The sequence below is a fragment of the Hordeum vulgare genome, chromosome 3H (assembly GCF_904849725.1).
Source record: "Hordeum vulgare subsp. vulgare chromosome 3H, MorexV3_pseudomolecules_assembly, whole genome shotgun sequence".
NCBI classification, from domain to species: domain Eukaryota; kingdom Viridiplantae; phylum Streptophyta; class Magnoliopsida; order Poales; family Poaceae; genus Hordeum; species Hordeum vulgare.
Window position 1 is genome coordinate 601,685,837 of NC_058520.1, and position 17,170 is coordinate 601,703,006.

Here is a 17,170-nt window from a genome sequence, read left to right on the forward strand (position 1 = left end):
AAATGTTCAGCTCACATTTATTTATTTTATAATTTTGAAATGGTATTTGTGTATTTAATAAAAATCACAACATAATTAAGAAATATTCATCGTGTAGTAAAGAATGTTAACATGAGTTTTCAGAATGTTCATGGTGTATTTATAAAAGTTGATCATATAACGGAAATGTTAAAAAATGATGACCATGTATTAAAACATGTTCATCAACTATTAGAAAATGGTTATCATGTATTAAAAATTATTCATCTTATAATTAAATGGGTTGCCATATATGAAAAATGTGAAGTCACACACTAAACTTCAACCATATATTAGAAATGTTTGTATTTATCTAAGACAGATACAAAAAAGAAATTTTCACTTTTTTCCTAAATAATTTTTTAACATGCAGTGAACATGTTTGAAATATGCACTGAAAATTGTAAATATGTGACAAATATTCTGTTTTCAAAAAAACAATGAACAAATTGAAAATATGCCATGAGCACTTTTTGCAATTCTATTTTTCTAAACTTGAAAATGCCATAGAATATTAAAATAACTGTTCACAGTCATTAAAATAAATGTGCACAGTCATTAAAATAAATGTTGACACATTGCAATAAAAGAATTTGACAGGTATGAAAAAACTTGTTCGCATGTTGGAAGAAAAATACTAATGAATATTAAATTAAACATTCAATCATTGCAGCAAAATAATATTCATGTTGAACGAATTTAAAATATGCCCTGAGAAAATTTGCACTTTTATTTTGGTAAAAGAAATGCTGCAGGGATATCCTATATAATTGAGAGAGTGACCCCCACCAATTTATATATCTCAACATGCAAGCATGCCACATTACTATATAATTATGGATGGCATAAGGTCCACCTCAACGTGCAATCAAGCATGAGTGAAGATTCACCACCACATGCAATCATGCATGGAAAGATATTTTTCATCCTGTTATTCTACATACACTAGTAGAAAACGGGTCTATAATCCCGGTTGGTAAGGGCCTATAGTCCCATTTCTCCAACCGAGACTATTAACTTGGGACTAAAGACCCCTCACCTTTAGTCCGGTTTGCCACGAACCGGGACTAATACCCTTCCATGTGTCTGGCAGCGTGCGAGGCGTGGCCAGGACCTTTAGTCCCGATTGGTAACACCAACCGGGACTAGAGGCTTTGGTGATTTGGGGTTTTGGGATTTTGGGGTTTATTGTTTATTTTTGATTTTGATTTTCTGTTTTCCATTTAATTCGTTTTTATTTAGAACATATCTTACGCTACGTACTGCATATTGTACACGTTATTCATATATAAAAAAGAATTTCTCATAGAACTGATCATATATATATCATCGAATTTCTCGCACGAACATTCACACATACATATATATATATACATTTTTTCCTACAATTTGCAGTTCATTACATGGATGCATCACAGCTTGTAATGGTATTGTACTTTAGGATCTATGACCCTGGTCGAGCAAAATCGCGCTATTTCCTATTGAATATTGCTCGTACACGATCCGTTGGTACGAGCCGATCCCGCATGCCTTTCATCTTTATTAAAAACGAATATTAATATGAATATATTAGCTGTGTGTATATATTAGATCATGATAAAAAGAATTGTGAATGATAGAAATGCTTGGATTGTGATTTTTTATATACGAGGAACCTTTAGTCTCTCGCTAGGAACAGGATTCAGAATCATAACAGATTCTCTTAATCTTTAAGGGATTTAACAAAATAGCGACATTTGGGATGTGCAGAAAATGGTCCATATTTTTCCCGATCTCATCTACCCTTCTATATGTCACGTTGTCTACTCTCAAAGGATTCAAGAAAACCATGACTTCATCATTAGCCGAAAGTAATAGGCGCATGATGCTATGAAGCTCTTCAAAGTTGTTTTGGAATGGAGTCCCGAATAGGATAATTAGGTTTTTGGTAAGATGTTCAACAAGAGCCATCCGAATATCGCTATTTGGAAGGACTTTGCTCTGAAAGGACTTTGCTGAACTTCATACCAAAAAGTGAATTATCCTATCAGAAACTCCATTCCAAAACAACTTTCGAGAGCTTCATAGCATCATGCGCCTATTACTACCAGCTAATGATGAAGCCATAGATTTCTTCAATACTTTAACACACAACGTGACATATAGAAGATAGCTAGCTAGGGTACATAGAAGGGATCAGAAAAAAATATTAGATCAACTTGTACACATGCATAATGGTGGCATTCTTGATAAATCCATTATTAAAGAACTAAGAGAATTTATTGTCTACATATATACTAATTAATTGCAAATACATAACAAACTATTGCAAATGTCAAAATTCATCAACATTTTTCTATACATTGTATTCATACATACCCCCTCCATTTCTAAATATTGTATACATTTCTTAACTGTAGACAAGACAAAACAAAACTTAACTGTATTATTTTTTTAAATAGTCAAACTTGTCAAAACTTAACTGTAAATCATTATATATTTTGCTATAATGTTGGTCAAACATAAACATGGTTTAACTTTTTTTAGCCGGATGTAAATATTTCTCAAATGTCAAAATTCCTTAACTTTTCTCTATATATAAATGCTGCTAACAAGATAATCATAAATTTTAGCCCTGATTCATGCATGGCTAAATGGATAACATATAATAAATATATGCCATGAACGAGCATCGAACATTCAGCTAAGAAAATATACGAAAACATATTATGAAGTAAAGAAGGGAGTCTACAACATATTCAGTCAGCACTTGTTATTTATTTTTGACTTAATACACGCCAAATATTCATATGCAGATCATCTTCTGTGATGGTTCTTACGTGTAACGTGGCATGGGGAACATGGAAAAGACCTCTGGCGCTGACGGATGAAACCATGGAATACAATCGAAAATTATGCGCATTACTAAAGATATTATTTCAGCATCTAAAAGGATCTTGAATTCTCAAGTATAATTTACGGCATAAAATCTTACACATAACTAAGAGCTTGATAAATGAGAAGCGTATACAAATCAAACAACATGTATATATAGGCATGCACCAGTACAAAAAATCACAATTCAAACATACACCTCTGTTCCATCATGTAGTGTACTTAGATTTTCTGATAAGTCAAACTAATCAGGGCGAGGGAGAGGGGGGAGCTCACAGCGGGCGACGGGATGACTGTGAGGTGAGGCGAGTCGGGGGCGGCGACGACGTCGGTGGCGCGGCGAGGAGCTCGGTCGGGGTCAAAGGGAGCGGGCGCGGGCCGCGGCGTCCCAGGAGGCGTGTCGGGACGGGCTTGGGGAGGAGAGGGCGCGGGCGGCGTCGGGGGAGGCGACGAGCTAAGGCATCGGGGAGAGGCGAGACAACGTCGGCGCGGCGAGAGGTCAAAGGAAGCAGAAACAAGATCGTTTGGGTGAGTATATATAGGAATAGACCTTTAGTCCCGGTTGGGGACACCAACCGGGACTAAAGGTCTATTTTCGCTAGCCGAAACGGCGGGAAGCCCATGCCTTTAGTCTCGGTTGGCGGCACCAACCGGGATTAAAGATCTATTTTTGCCGGCCCAAATTCCACGCGGGAAGGGACCTTTACTCCCGGTTGGTGCCTCCAGCCGGGACTAAAGGTTAATTTTCTCTTTTTTATTGTTTTTGTTTTTTTAAACAAGACAATTTCTGTTTTTAAATTTGAAATAATTGTTAGACTATTTATATTTTTTGAATGAATCTTTTTGGTTTAGGTCAAAAAAAAACTACAAATTATGTATTAGTGCTAGTAATTTTTAAATTTACATAGTTTAAATTTGGTTTTTTTGAAATTTGTGCAAATCACTGGTTTGTGAATAACTTTACTTTAAAAATATATATTTTAGTCATTCTTTTTTCAGATGTTTAATATTAGTGTGTTTTATCATTATATAAAATTTGGTAATTTTTAAGTTATTAAAAAAATGAAATGTCTTTATAAAAGATGAGTATTCGTCCGGAACCCTGATACTTCGAAAGAGATAGTCCAGTTTGTACACGAAGTGCATCCTGTTTTTTCCGTAACCCTTCCAACCATTAGCACATGCCATGTGGATGAAATTATGATACCATGTCAAGTTTCAGCCTTTTCCGAGTTGATTTGTAGCGCTTTTTAATTTTAGGGTCATTTAGCTAAAAAATCATTTAATGTATGGAAAATAGCAAATGAGGTGAGAAAGGGCTGAAAATATATGAAGTATCTTTGAATGATTCATATTGAGGATACAAAAAGTCTGGAGTTGAAATAGGATTAATATAATGAAATGTCTTTGTAAGCGATGAGTATTCATCCGGAACCGTGATACTTCGAAAGAGATAGTCCAGTTTATATACAAAGTGCATCCTGATTTCCCGTAACCCTTGCAACATTTTAGCACATGCAATATGGGTGAAATGAAGATACCATGCCAAGTTTCAGCCTTTTCTGAGTTGATTTGTAACGCTTTTCAATTTAGGGTCATTTAGCTCAAAAAATCATTTAATGTATGGAAAATGGCAAATGAGGTGAGAAAGGGTTTAAAATTTATGAGGGGTCTTTGAATTATGCATATTGAGGGAATAAAAAGTGTGGAGTTGAAATAAGATTAAAAAATGAATTGACTTTGAAAGAGATGAGTATTCGTCCGGAACCCTGATACTTCGAAAGAGATAGTCCAGTTTGTACACACGAAGTGCATCATGTTTTTACCGTAACCCTTCCAATTTTTTAGCACATGTCATGTGGGTGAAATGATGATACCATTCCAAGTTTCAGCCTTTTCCAAGTTGATTTGTAGGGCTTTTCAATTTCAAGGCCATTTAGCTAAAAAAAATCATTTAGTGCATGGAAAATAGCATATAAGGTGAGAATACAAAATACTGAATGAGGTAAGAATACAAAAAACCCTTATATTTACACAAAGACATAAATACAAAATACTCACATCATATTTACACAGGGACATAAATATAAAATACTCGTCAAGGCAGTACATAATAATTGCTAGAGATAGAATTGTTCATAATACACGTTGTGAGCACTACTCATCTGAATCAGAATATCCCCAAATTGGTAGTGGTGGTGGTGGTGCTTGAGTACGAGGTGACGCTCGCCATAGTTCATAATTCGAATCCCGCGGTAAAACTCGTATGCAACGTATGCATCTTTTGCTGCATACTCAATGTTGATACCGTCAAATGGGGTCCTCTCCCACTTTTTGTGCTGAACCGAGGGTAATTTGATATTCATATCAGCGTACTCCTCGTCGATCAGGGCGACTACCATAGGAGCCATCGAAGTCCTCTAATGTTCAAGCCTAAATATGTCTTTGATATCAATGTGGTAGTCTGTTGGTATATATATCTCAATACTGAAGTTGTGCCTCATCTTGAACTTGTCATTCCTTGTATCAACGCTAGCAAAACGTATGCCGTCAATCATATCACTGAAATACGTACATTGCAATTAATTTTCGTAGTAACATGCAGGGGTGTGCTTCTGTGCATCCTCTTAATTAAATATCCTCTTGGGTAAAAAGAGTATGGTAATCATTTCACGAGGACGATTGCTGAGGCAGGGACCTAAAGCTGATGCTCACCATTTGCGGGAGGATCTGTTGCGCCCACAACAATGGGACATCAAGCAAGGAGAAGCAGCCAAGTAGCTAGTAGCCCTGATCGCGATGCCGGCAGGGAATCAGGCGACGCCAAACCATTCTTCCTTTATTGTAGTCACTCAACTTTGCGCGCTATCAAGCTGGAATCCTACTAGCGTTCTCTTTTCAGAATGATGCTTGACAGATTGACACGGGAAAAACTGGAGTGTACACATCTTCACCTCAGTGCTTGATTTGACTCGAGCTGATAGATATGTCGATTCCTTTTCGCAAAGTGTGTCAATTATCACATCTTTTGAAAACCTTCCCTGGTAATCTAACATGTCGTGGCTGCGCATGAATCTCTTATTCTTATCCTCAACGGGATGTAAAGTAGGAGACGAAGGGTTACATATACAGATGCCGAGCCAGTAGCCCTGAAACAAAGCCTGAACTGATCGTCCGTTGAGAGGGCAGCAGAAATCCAGGAGCGCAAGGCGGCAGAGTAAGGCAGCCAATTGGCTTTACTACTGGCTGGCAAGGAAATGGGTCACCAAGGTGCCCCGAGAACTTATCGTCTATTCTATTTTGTCATGTGCTAATCAATTACATTCAAAATATAGTTGATTCATCATGCTCTGCTGCTGACTGATCGACTTCGACTGCTGCAGGCCACGTTGTAGACACGATGGTTCAGATGACCAATCGTCTGAAAGGTGAATTAGAAGCCCTGCCCTCACCCCAGGCGCAGGTCGGCGACAGGCGCCCTCCTCCTTGCCGCATCATCGTCGGCAAGGTCCGCGACCAAACGCGTAACGTCGACAAGGAAGAGTACGACCCTGACCACCTCGCCATCGGCCCGTACAACTACCCGCGCCGGCACCTCGCCATGGAGCGCGAGAAGCTGATGAGCCTGAAAATGGTGCTCACGGCTGCCAGGGCTCGGAGACCCGGGACGCCGGTGGAGGTGGACATGTACGTCAACGAGCTCAAATGCCTGGAGGAATCTGTGAGGAAGTGCTACGACAACACGTTTCCTGACATAAAGAGCGAGCAATTCGTGCGCATGCTCCTCCTCGACGGCTGCTACATACTCTCCTGCCTGGTCGACCTCCAACCCCGTTCACAACCCATGGACGATGCTGCGTCGGGGACTGCAAATGCAGGCGTCCTGGCAGCGAACGGGGCCGAGGCGCCGGCGACTACAAATGCAGGAGTCCTTTCAGCAGCGAACGTGGCGGAGTCGCCGAGGACTGCAAATGCAGATGCAGGCGTCCTTTCAGCAGCGAACGGGGCGGAGGCGCCGAGGACTGCAAATGCAGACGTAGGCGACGTGTCAGAGAGGAGGGTCGAGGTCGAGGCGCTGACCGTGCTCCGCGATGTGTTCTACCTTGCAGAGAACCAGATACCTTTTTTTGTCCTTGGGAAGATTGGGGATCTGACGGGTTTGGAAGGTAACAATGGCGTGATTACAGAGGCTGCCAAGTATGCTCTCAATCTTATGAGGGCACAAAAGTACGAAATGGCCGCGTCGGCATCGGAGCCGACGGTGCCAGGTAATCTTCTCCATCTTCTTCACATGTACTTGAAGCCTGCACGGTCCATCTCTCCTGCTGCACCAGTCAGCGGGACCGTGCGCCGGTGGCGCTCAGCGACGGATTACTACTTCGCCGGGGTGGTTTTCAAGCGTCGAGAGATGAGCCAGACATGGTGTTCAAGAACCGGGGTGATGCTCGCACCACGTTGCATCCTCGACGTGAAGCTGAGCAGCGGCGGTGGCACGCTGGAGGTCCCCGTCCTCGACATCGACGCCGAGACATGGCGGCTGCTGCGCAACCTGATGGAGCTGGAACAGCGGAACCGGGAGACGGTCGGGAGCGACGTCACGGCGTACTGCGTGTTCATATCCCAGGTGGCCTGCACCTCAAAGGACGTGGAGCTGTTGACGAAGAGCGGGGTCATCGTGCATGGCCAGGGCAACAACGACGAGGTGGCCAAATGCTTCGCCGACCTCTGCAAGGGGATCATATTTGACCCTGATGACCCCGACTGCAACTACCTACGGGAGACATGCAAGAAGCTGGAGAAGCGTTTCCATAGCCACCCGCAGAGGTGGATGGCGTGGCTGAGGCGGAACTACTTCAGCAACCCTTGGCTCGCCGCCGGGCTCCTGGCTGCTGTCATTGGACTAGTTTGCGCTATCATCCAGGCAGTGTACTCTGTTTTGAGCTACAAGCATGGATGAAATTAGCAATCTGATCGAACATCATGTGCGATATTGCATGTAGACTTGGATAAAACTAGTATGCTGTGTAGCGAATTGTGGCAGGTTCACTAGCTAGATCACCGTTTGAAGGACGTGGTATTTCTATTGTTTCTAGTTTTACATATTTGCTAGCAAAATTCTGGAAATAAAAATATGCAATATTAAGGCGTGTTATATGGGTCAGTGTAACCTAGATTAGTAATTAGTGTCCCATGGGTAAGTCTTATTATCTACGGTGTGAGAAAAGAGATGGAATAACGCTTGCTCTTAGCAGGGGAGTTTTCGTGTTAGTATAGGCGGCATAGGAGCCGGCTAGGGTTACAAGATTTACAAGTTAGTTGTTGGATTGATCTACAAGTCATATCCCAACAACCTTCTAAAGTTACAACTTAAACTGGTTTATCTCTACACCGGATATACATTACATTGTTTAACACTCCCCCTCAATCACAACTATCTAAGTTGAGATTGTTCCTGAATGCCTCTAAGTGCTGAACAGTAAGTGGTTTAGTAAAACCATCTGCAACTTGATCACCAGTTGGTACAAACCGAGTATTTAATAGCTTGTCCGCCACTCGTTCACGAACAAAATGATAATCAATCTCGGTATGTTTTGTCCTGGCATGAAAGATAGGATTAGCAGACAAATATGTTGCACCAAGATTATCACATCATAATGAGGCTGCCCTTGGATGTCTAACACCCAATTCTGTCAACAAATTTTGAACCCAAATGATCTCAGCAGTTGCATTGGCTAGGGCCTTATAATCAGCTTCACTACTCGACCTGGACACTGTAGGTTGCTTACGAGCACTCTATGAGACTAGATTACCTCCAAAGAAAACAGCAAAACCTCCAGTGGATCTCCTGTCATCAGGACATCCTGCCCAATCTGCATATGAGAAAGCACTTACAAACATAGAATCTGTTTTGCTAATTTAAGTTCATGACTTTTTGTTCCTGGAAGATATCTCAGTATCCTCTTAACTGTTGTCCAATGTACACTAGTAGGAGCATGCAGAAACTGGCAGACTTTATTTACTGAATATGAAATATTAGGCCTAGTTAATGTCAAGTACTGTAGTGCTCCTACAATACTTCTATATTTTGTGGAATCTTCTGATCCTAATATTTCTCCATCATGAAGAGACAATTTTTCAAAGGTGGACAAGGGTGTAGTAGAAGGCTTGCATCCCTTCATCCCTATTCGCTGAAGTATTTCTTGTACATATTTTTCTTGTGACAAAAGAATTCCAGTGCATATATGTTTTACCTCAATGCCAAGAAAGAAGTGCAAATCCCCAAGATCCTTGAGTGCAAAATCTCTACCAAGATCCTTAAGGAGAGCCTCAACTGCTTGAAAGAAAGAGTTTGTGACCACTATGTCATCAACGTAAATGAGCATAAAAATAGTAACTCCATGTTTATGATAGAAGAAAAGTGAGGTATCTCCCTTGGATGGAACAAAACCTAGAGATTGCAGTTTTGAGGACAACCTGGAGTACCAAGCTCTAGGTGCCTGTTTCAGCCCATATAATGCCTTCTCAAGTTTGCAGATATACCGAGGTGAGTCAGGATGTTCATACCCAGGAGGTTGCTTCATGAACACTTCCTCTTCCAGAACACCATGCAAGAACGCATTCTTCACATCTAACTGTCTTAAGCACCAATTGCGAGAAACTGCAATAGAAAGGATCAACCTAATCGTAGCAGCTTTAACCATAGGACTAAAAGTGTCCTCATAGTCAATCCCATACCTTTGTTTGAAACCTTTGGCAACCAGGCGTGCTTTATACCTGTCAACAGTACCATCAGATTTCCTTTTTACCTTATAAACCCATTTGCAATCAATTATATTTATACCCATGGCTTGAGGAACAAGACTCCAAGTCTTGTTTTGCATGAGGCCATAGTATTCCTCATACATTGCCTGCTTCCACTGTGGTGCAAGAAGTGCTTCTTGTAGGTTCTGTGGTTCACCTGTCGCACAAAAAGAACCCCAACGAATACAACCGTCACGGTATACCTTTGGTTTTATTATACCCCCTTGGGATCTGGTGTGTGCACGCTCAGGTGGAGATAAAGCACGTCGTGAGAGGTGTTGTTGAAGCCGGTTGGACGAAGTAGAGACAAGGGACCCAGAATCCATAGAGGATCCAGAGTCCTATAGTAGCGGCTCCTATAGCAACTCCTGTTGCGATTCGCTGGACAGCGCCTCATGACCCACAAGTATAGGGGATCAATCGTAGTCCTTCTGATAAGTAAGAGTGTCGAACCCAACGAGGAGCAGATGGATCTGACAAGTGGTTTTCAGCAAGGAAAAATCTGCAGGCACTGAAATTGTCGGTAACAAGTGATTGTGTGGTGAGATGATTCGTAGCAAGCAACAAGTAACAAAAGTAGAAATGGTGCAACAAAGTAGCCCAATCCCTTTTGTAGCAAGGGACAAGCGTGGACAAAGTCTTATAAGAGGAAAAACGCTCCCAAGGACACACGGGAATTTCTGTCATGCTAGTTTCATCATGTTCATATGATTCGCGTTCGTTACTTTGATAGTTTGATATGTGGGTGGACCGGCGCTTGGGTACTGCCCTTACTTGGACAAGCATCCCACTTATGATTAACCCCTCTCGCAAGCATCCGCAACTACAAAAGAAGAATTAAGACAAAGTCTAACCATAGCATTAAACTAGTGAATCCAAATCAGCCCCTTACAAGGCAACGCATAAACTAGGGTTTAAGCTTCTGTCACTATAGCAACCCATCATCTACTTACTACTTCCCAATGTCTTCCTCTAGGCCCAAAAAATGGTGAAGTGTTATGTAGTTGACGTTCACATAACACCACTAGAGGAAAAACAACATACAACATATCAAAATACCGAACGAATACAAAATTCACATGACTATTATTAGCATGACTTATCCCATGTCCTCAGGAACAAAAGTAACTACTCACAAAGCATAATCATAATCATGATCAGAGGTATAATGAGTAGCATCAAGGATCTGAACATAAACTCTTCCACCAAATAATCCAACTAGCATCAACTACAAATAGTAATCAACACTACTAGCAACCTTACAAGTACCAATCGGAGTCGCAAGACGGTGATTGGTTACAAGTGATGAACTAGGGTTTGGAGATGAGATGGTGCTGATGAAGATGTTGATGGAGATGAGTCCCCTCCGATGAGAGGAGTGTTGGTGATGACGATGGAGATGATTTCCCCCTCCGGGAGGGAAGTTTCCCCGGCAGGATCATCCTGCCGGAGCTCTAGATTGGTTATGCTCAAGTTCCGCCTCGTGGCGGCGGCGAAACCACGAAAAACCTCCTCTGTGATTTTTTCCTGGACGAAACCCTCCATATAGCAAAAAAGGGGGGCCAGTGGGCCAGTGGGCTGCCCACAAGCCCCCATGGCGTGGCCTGGGGGGGTGTGGTCGCGCCGTGCAGGCTTGTGGGCACCCCCTGGTGCCCCTGTGGCACTTCTTCGGCCCAGTATTTTTGATAAATTGGGAAAAAAATCCCCGTTGATTTTCACGGCGTTCGGAGTTGCGCAGAATAGGTATCTCAATTTTGCTCCACTTTCAGGCCAGAATTCCAGTTGCCGGTATTCTCCCTCTTCATGTAAACCTTGCAAAATAAGATAGAAAAGGCATAAGAATAGTACCGTGAAGTGAAATAACAGCCAAAGAAGCGATAAATATCAAAATGAAAACATGATGCAAAATGGACGTATCAACTCCCCCAAGCTTAGACCTCGCTTGTCCTCAAGCGAAAGCCGAGCTCAATAAATATGTCCACATGTTTAGGGAGAGAGGTGTCGAGAAAACAAGATACGAACATGCATGCATCATGATCTAGATCAGAACAGCAATACCAACATATAATCTCTCATGCTAAAGTGATAATTCCTTCACAAAGTAAAGCATGGATCAAGAACCTTACCGAGAAGTAACAACTGATAGCCTTTAGTCATTGAAGCAATTGCAATTTATCACAACATCAGAAAGAGTCAAATAAGAGCTTGTAAAGCAAATCCACATACTCAATCATTCTTTCGTTCTCTACAATTGCTACAACTCACGTGGTACTCATGAGATCAAAGTTTCAGCTGGACACACAGAAAGATAGGGGCTTATAGTTTTGCCTCCCAACTGCTTACCTCAAGGGTAATGTGAACAATAATAATTCATGAATACTTACCTTCAAGTTGACATATGAATATAGATCTTTCCCAAGCATGTGACGGTAGCCAAGACAAAGACACAATAAGGAATTGGTGAAGATCACCATGACTCTTTCAGGGGCAAAAAGTAAAGGTACAAGATAGGCCCTTCACAGAGGGAAGCAGAGGTTTTCATGCGCTTTTGAGGTTTGGATGCGTGTCCTCTTAGTGCGGAGGAACGTCACTTTATATTGCCCCCTGTGATAAAGAACTTTATTATGCAGTCCGTCGCTTTTATGTCTTCCTCATCACAGGTTTGTACAAAGCTTATTTTCCACACACTAATAGATCATACATATTAGAGAGCAATTTTATTGCTTGCACCAATGACAACTTACTTGAGGGATCTTATTCAATCCATAGGTAGGTATGGTGGACACTCATGAAAAAACCGGGTTGAAGGTTTATGGATGCACAAGTAGTATCTCTACTTAGTGCAGGAGGTTTGGCTAATGTGAGGTGGAAGCAATCGTCACATGCTAAGGGATCTCTAATCATATAACATTGTTCGGAGCCAAGCAAACACAATTCATTATGTTGCCTTCCTTGCCCAACATCTACTTCTAGGCATGTAATAGTTCAGTGAGTGTTCACAATCATAGATGGTGTCAGAGATGATATATTTATATGTGAACCTCTCCTTCTTTATCACTTTCTATTAATTGCAACAATGACCAAGGTCTACGTTTGCCTACCCTCAACAAGTTTCAATCCTAATCCTTTTTATATGTGAAGCCATCACTTCCCATAAGATCATTACATGATCTTTCATGCTTTTGTTCTATTCTCACTCTTTTAATCATGACAAGAGGCAAAGCCCTTCAACTAAGACACTCTTTATTATATGGCTCACGAGCAAGAATACATCGGGGGTGACACAAAGCAAAACTCAAGACTAAAACACTAAGACTTTTAAACTACTAGAGAAAAAGAAAACTAAAAAGGAAAACTAAAACAAAGGTAAAGGCAAAAGATGTGATGGTGATACGATACCGAGGCAACTCCCCCAAGCTTGGCACAAGCCAAGGGGATTGCCCATACCAATGCTCAGTTGTCTTCCTTTGGTGGTGATGGTGGTGGAGTTGTTGCAATCTTTGACTCCAAGAGGGCCATTAATCTTTGATTTATACCTTGGAGATCTGCGATATGTTTTTCCAGCAAAACAACTTCACGAGTGAGACAAGTATTGCGAGCACGAGTTGTTTCACAAAACCTTAAGAGTTCAATCAAAGATGGAGATGGTAGGTGGAGGTAGGCTTGGAGGAAATCCACTTCTTCAACTTCTTCCTTGTTGAGCACAGATTGCACTTCGTCCCATGCCTGATCCTTCTCCTTAGCTTTGCCCTTGGTTTCTTTAGGTAGCCTTTCCTTAGCCTCCATGACCTCCATCCTTTTCTGATCAGCATGAACTTCTCCCCCACAGATTCCTCGGACGACATCTTGACCTAGATCTGTGGCAGAAAACAGGCTCGAAACGAAAAACAGAGGAAATCTGCGTGATGCAGGGGTCAGACCAAACGGAAGTATATATAATGATTTTTCTAGACCAGAAGGAGTCCCCTACACGAAAACGGAGTCCGGGAGGCGCACAAGGTGGCCACAAGCCCTCACAGCGCGGCCAGGGGGTGGGCCCACGCCGTGCAGGCTTGTCGCCTCCTCGCGCACTTTCCGGACTACTTCCAATTTTTGTATTTTTTTCAAGTATTCCAAAACGGATAAAATTTCCTACTGGAAAAGTTTTGGACTCTGTTTTCTTACCGAAACACATATCTCTTCATTTTCGGAGTCTGAAACAGGCTGATAAATGTCCCTTAGGTATTCTTCCAGAGTTATGGTATTGATGATATTGCTTTCAATATTTATGGGACTACCTGAGATATAATGCTTGATTCTTTGCCCATTTACCACTCTCGGACAATTACCTTCCGTGTTGTTGATCTTGATAGCACTCGAACGATATACTTCCTCAAAAACATAGGGACCTTCCCATTTAGAGACAAGCTTGCCTGCAAAGAATCTTAAACGAGAGTTATATAGCAAGACATAATCACCTACATTGAACTCACGCTTTTGTATCCTCTTATCATGCCACCTCTTAACCTTCTCTTTGAACAGCTTGGCATTCTTATATGCCTGAGTTCTCCACTCATCAAGCGAGCTAATATCAAATAACCTCTTCTCACCGGCAAGTTTGAAATCAAAGTTGAACTCTTTGATTGCCCAATAAGCTTTATGCTCTAGCTCAAGAGGTAAATGACATGCTTTCCCATACACCATTTTGTACGGAGACATGCCCATGGGATTCTTATAGGCAGTTCTATAAGCCCAAAGTGCATCATCGAGCTTCTTAGACCAATTCTTTCTAGACCTGTTGACAGTCTTTTGCAGAATCAGTTTAATCTCTCTATTGCTTAGCTCTACTTGACCACTGGACTAAGGGTGATAGGGAGACGCAATTCTATGGTTGAGATCGTACTTAGCGAGCGTTTTACGGAAAGAACCATGAATGAAGTGTGAACCACCGTCGGTCATTAGATATCTAGGGACTCCAAATCTAGGGAAGATAACTTCTTTCAGCATCTTGATAGAGGTGTTGTGATCAGCACTACTAGTGGGGATAGCTTCTACCCACTTAGTGACGTAGTCAACAACAACTAAGATATGCGTATACCCGTTGGATTTTGGAAAAGGTCCCATATAATCAAAGCCCCAAACATCAAATGGTTCAATGACAAGTGAATAGTTCATAGGCATTTCCTGATGTTTGCTAATATTACCTATTCTTTGACATTCGTCACACGACAAGACAAACTTACAGACATCCTTGAAGAGAGTGGGCCAATAGAAACCTGATTGCAATACCTTGTGTGCAGTTCTATCTCCCGCATGGTGTCCTCCGTAGGCCTCGGAGTGACACTTCTGTAGGATCTGTCCCTGTTCATGTTCAGGTACACAACGTCTAATAACACCATCTACTCCTTCCTTATAAAGGTGAGGGTCGTCCCAGAAGTAATGTCTCAAGTCAAAGAAGAATTTCTTCTTTTGCTGGTACGTGAAACTAGGTGGTATATATTTGGCAACGATATAGTTTGCATAATCAGCATACCATGGTGCACTACGTGAAGCATTGATGACATTCAACCGGGAAAGCTATCATCAATAGGTTGTGGTTCATCAAGAACGTTCTCCAATCTAGACAAGTTATCTGCTACTCGGTTATCAGCACCCTTTCTGTCGACAACGTGCAAATCAAATTCTTGTAGCAAGAGAACCCATCTGATAAGTCTAGGTTTAGCGTCCTTCTTCTCCATGAGGTACTTAATAGCAGCATGATGAGTGTGAATAGTGACTTTGGAATCAATTATGTAAGACCTGAACTTTTCACATGCAAACACGACTGCTAAAAATTCCTTCTCCGTAGTGGCATAGTTTCTTTGAGCATTGTCTAGAGTTTTACTAGCGTAGTGAATAACATTCAACTTCTTATCAACTCTTTGCCCTAGAACAGCACCAACGGCATAATCACTAGCGTCACACATGATCTCAAAAGGCAAGTTCCAATCAGGTGGTTGAACAATAGGTGCAGTTATCAAAGCCCTCTTAAGTATTTCGAAGGCTTCCTCACAATCATCGTCAAAAACAAAAGGAATATCCTTTTGCAAGAGATTGGTAAGAGGCCTACAAATCTTAGAGAAGTCTTTGATGAACCTTCTATAGAAACCAGCATGACCAAGGAAACCTCTTATCCCTCTGATATCTGTGGGGTATGGCATTTTCTCGATTGCATCAACCTTAGCCTTATCGACTTCAATACCTCTTTTGGAAATTTTATGCCTAAGACGATGCCTTCCTTAACCATAAAGTGGCACTTGTCCCAATTCAAGACAAGATTGGTGTCTTTACATCTCTGCAAGACACGATCAAGGTTGCTAAGGCAATCATCAAAGGAAGACCCGTAAACGAAGAAGTCATCCATGAAAACCTCAACAATCTTTTCACAAAAGTCAGAGAATATAGCCATCCACTACTGGAATTGAGAAATTTGCCGTCTGCCATGCCTTTGCCGTCTGCTGACGCATGGCAAAGATCCTCTTTGCCGTCAGCTGGTACAAAGCAGACGGCAAAGAGGTTGCTGATGGCAAAGGTTTTATTTGCCGTCGGCCACCTCTTTGCCGTCTGCTGACGCATGGCAAAGGCCCCAGAGGCGAACGGCAAAGAGCACGCAGACGGCAAAGGGGCGCCACCCTAACGGCCGAAGCCCGCCCCACCCCACCCACACCTTTGTCGTCTGCCTCCCAGCTTCTGCAGACGGCAAAGGGGCGCTCCCCCTAACGGCACCCAGCCCCCACCCCCGCTCCCCTAACGGCACACTCCACCCCCGCTCCCCTCGATCTCCTGCCTCTCTCGCGCGCGCCCCTGCCCACTCCAGCGCCGCCGCCACCACCACCTGAGCTGCTCCGGCCCACCGCCGCCGCCCACGACCGGAGCTCCCCGCTCCCCTCGTCCCCGCGTCCCTCCTCCCTGCGGCCCTCCTCCTCGCGCTCTACCCACCCAAGCGCCGCCACCACAACCACCGGAACCGCTCCGGCCCACCACCGCCGCCCACGGCCGGAGCTCGCCCTCCCCTCCTTCCCGCGCACCTCCTCCCCATGCCCCTCCCCCCCCCCCCCCGGCCCACGGCCGGAGCTCGCCCTCCCCTCCTCCCACTGCCCTCCTCCCACTGCAGGTAAGTTTTTTTTTGTTTTTGTCTTTATTTCCTATTTTTCTTTTAAATTAGATAGTTAATTTAGATAGTTAGTTTATTTTCTATTTTTTCTGTTAAATTGGATAGTTAGTTTTTTTCCGTTTTTATGTGAAATTAGATAGTTAGTTTATTAGGTAGAAAAAGTAGATAGAGAAGAAGAAAATAGATAGAAAAAAAACTTAGAAGAAAATAAGAGAATAATAAACTAGAAGAAAAAGGAAGAAGAAGAAGAAGAAGAAGAAGAAGAAGAAGAAAGAGGAAAGGAGGAGAAAGATAAAAGAAAGAAGAAGAAGAGGAGGAGGAGGAGGAGGAGAAAGAAGAAGAAGA

At 42.4% G+C, this 17,170-nt stretch overlaps 1 protein-coding gene across 1 annotated transcript; it reads left to right on the forward strand.

The window, feature by feature from the left end:
- Window positions 1-6,046: 6,046 nt before the first annotated feature.
- Window positions 6,047-8,044, forward strand: LOC123441003. The gene is made up of 2 exons (XM_045117535.1): window positions 6,047-6,162; window positions 6,276-8,044. Exons 1-2 carry the CDS (start codon window positions 6,150-6,152, stop codon window positions 7,847-7,849), a joined length of 1,587 nt encoding a protein of 528 aa, XP_044973470.1. The 5' UTR covers window positions 6,047-6,149; the 3' UTR covers window positions 7,850-8,044.
- The last annotated feature ends 9,126 nt before the right edge of the window (window positions 8,045-17,170 follow it).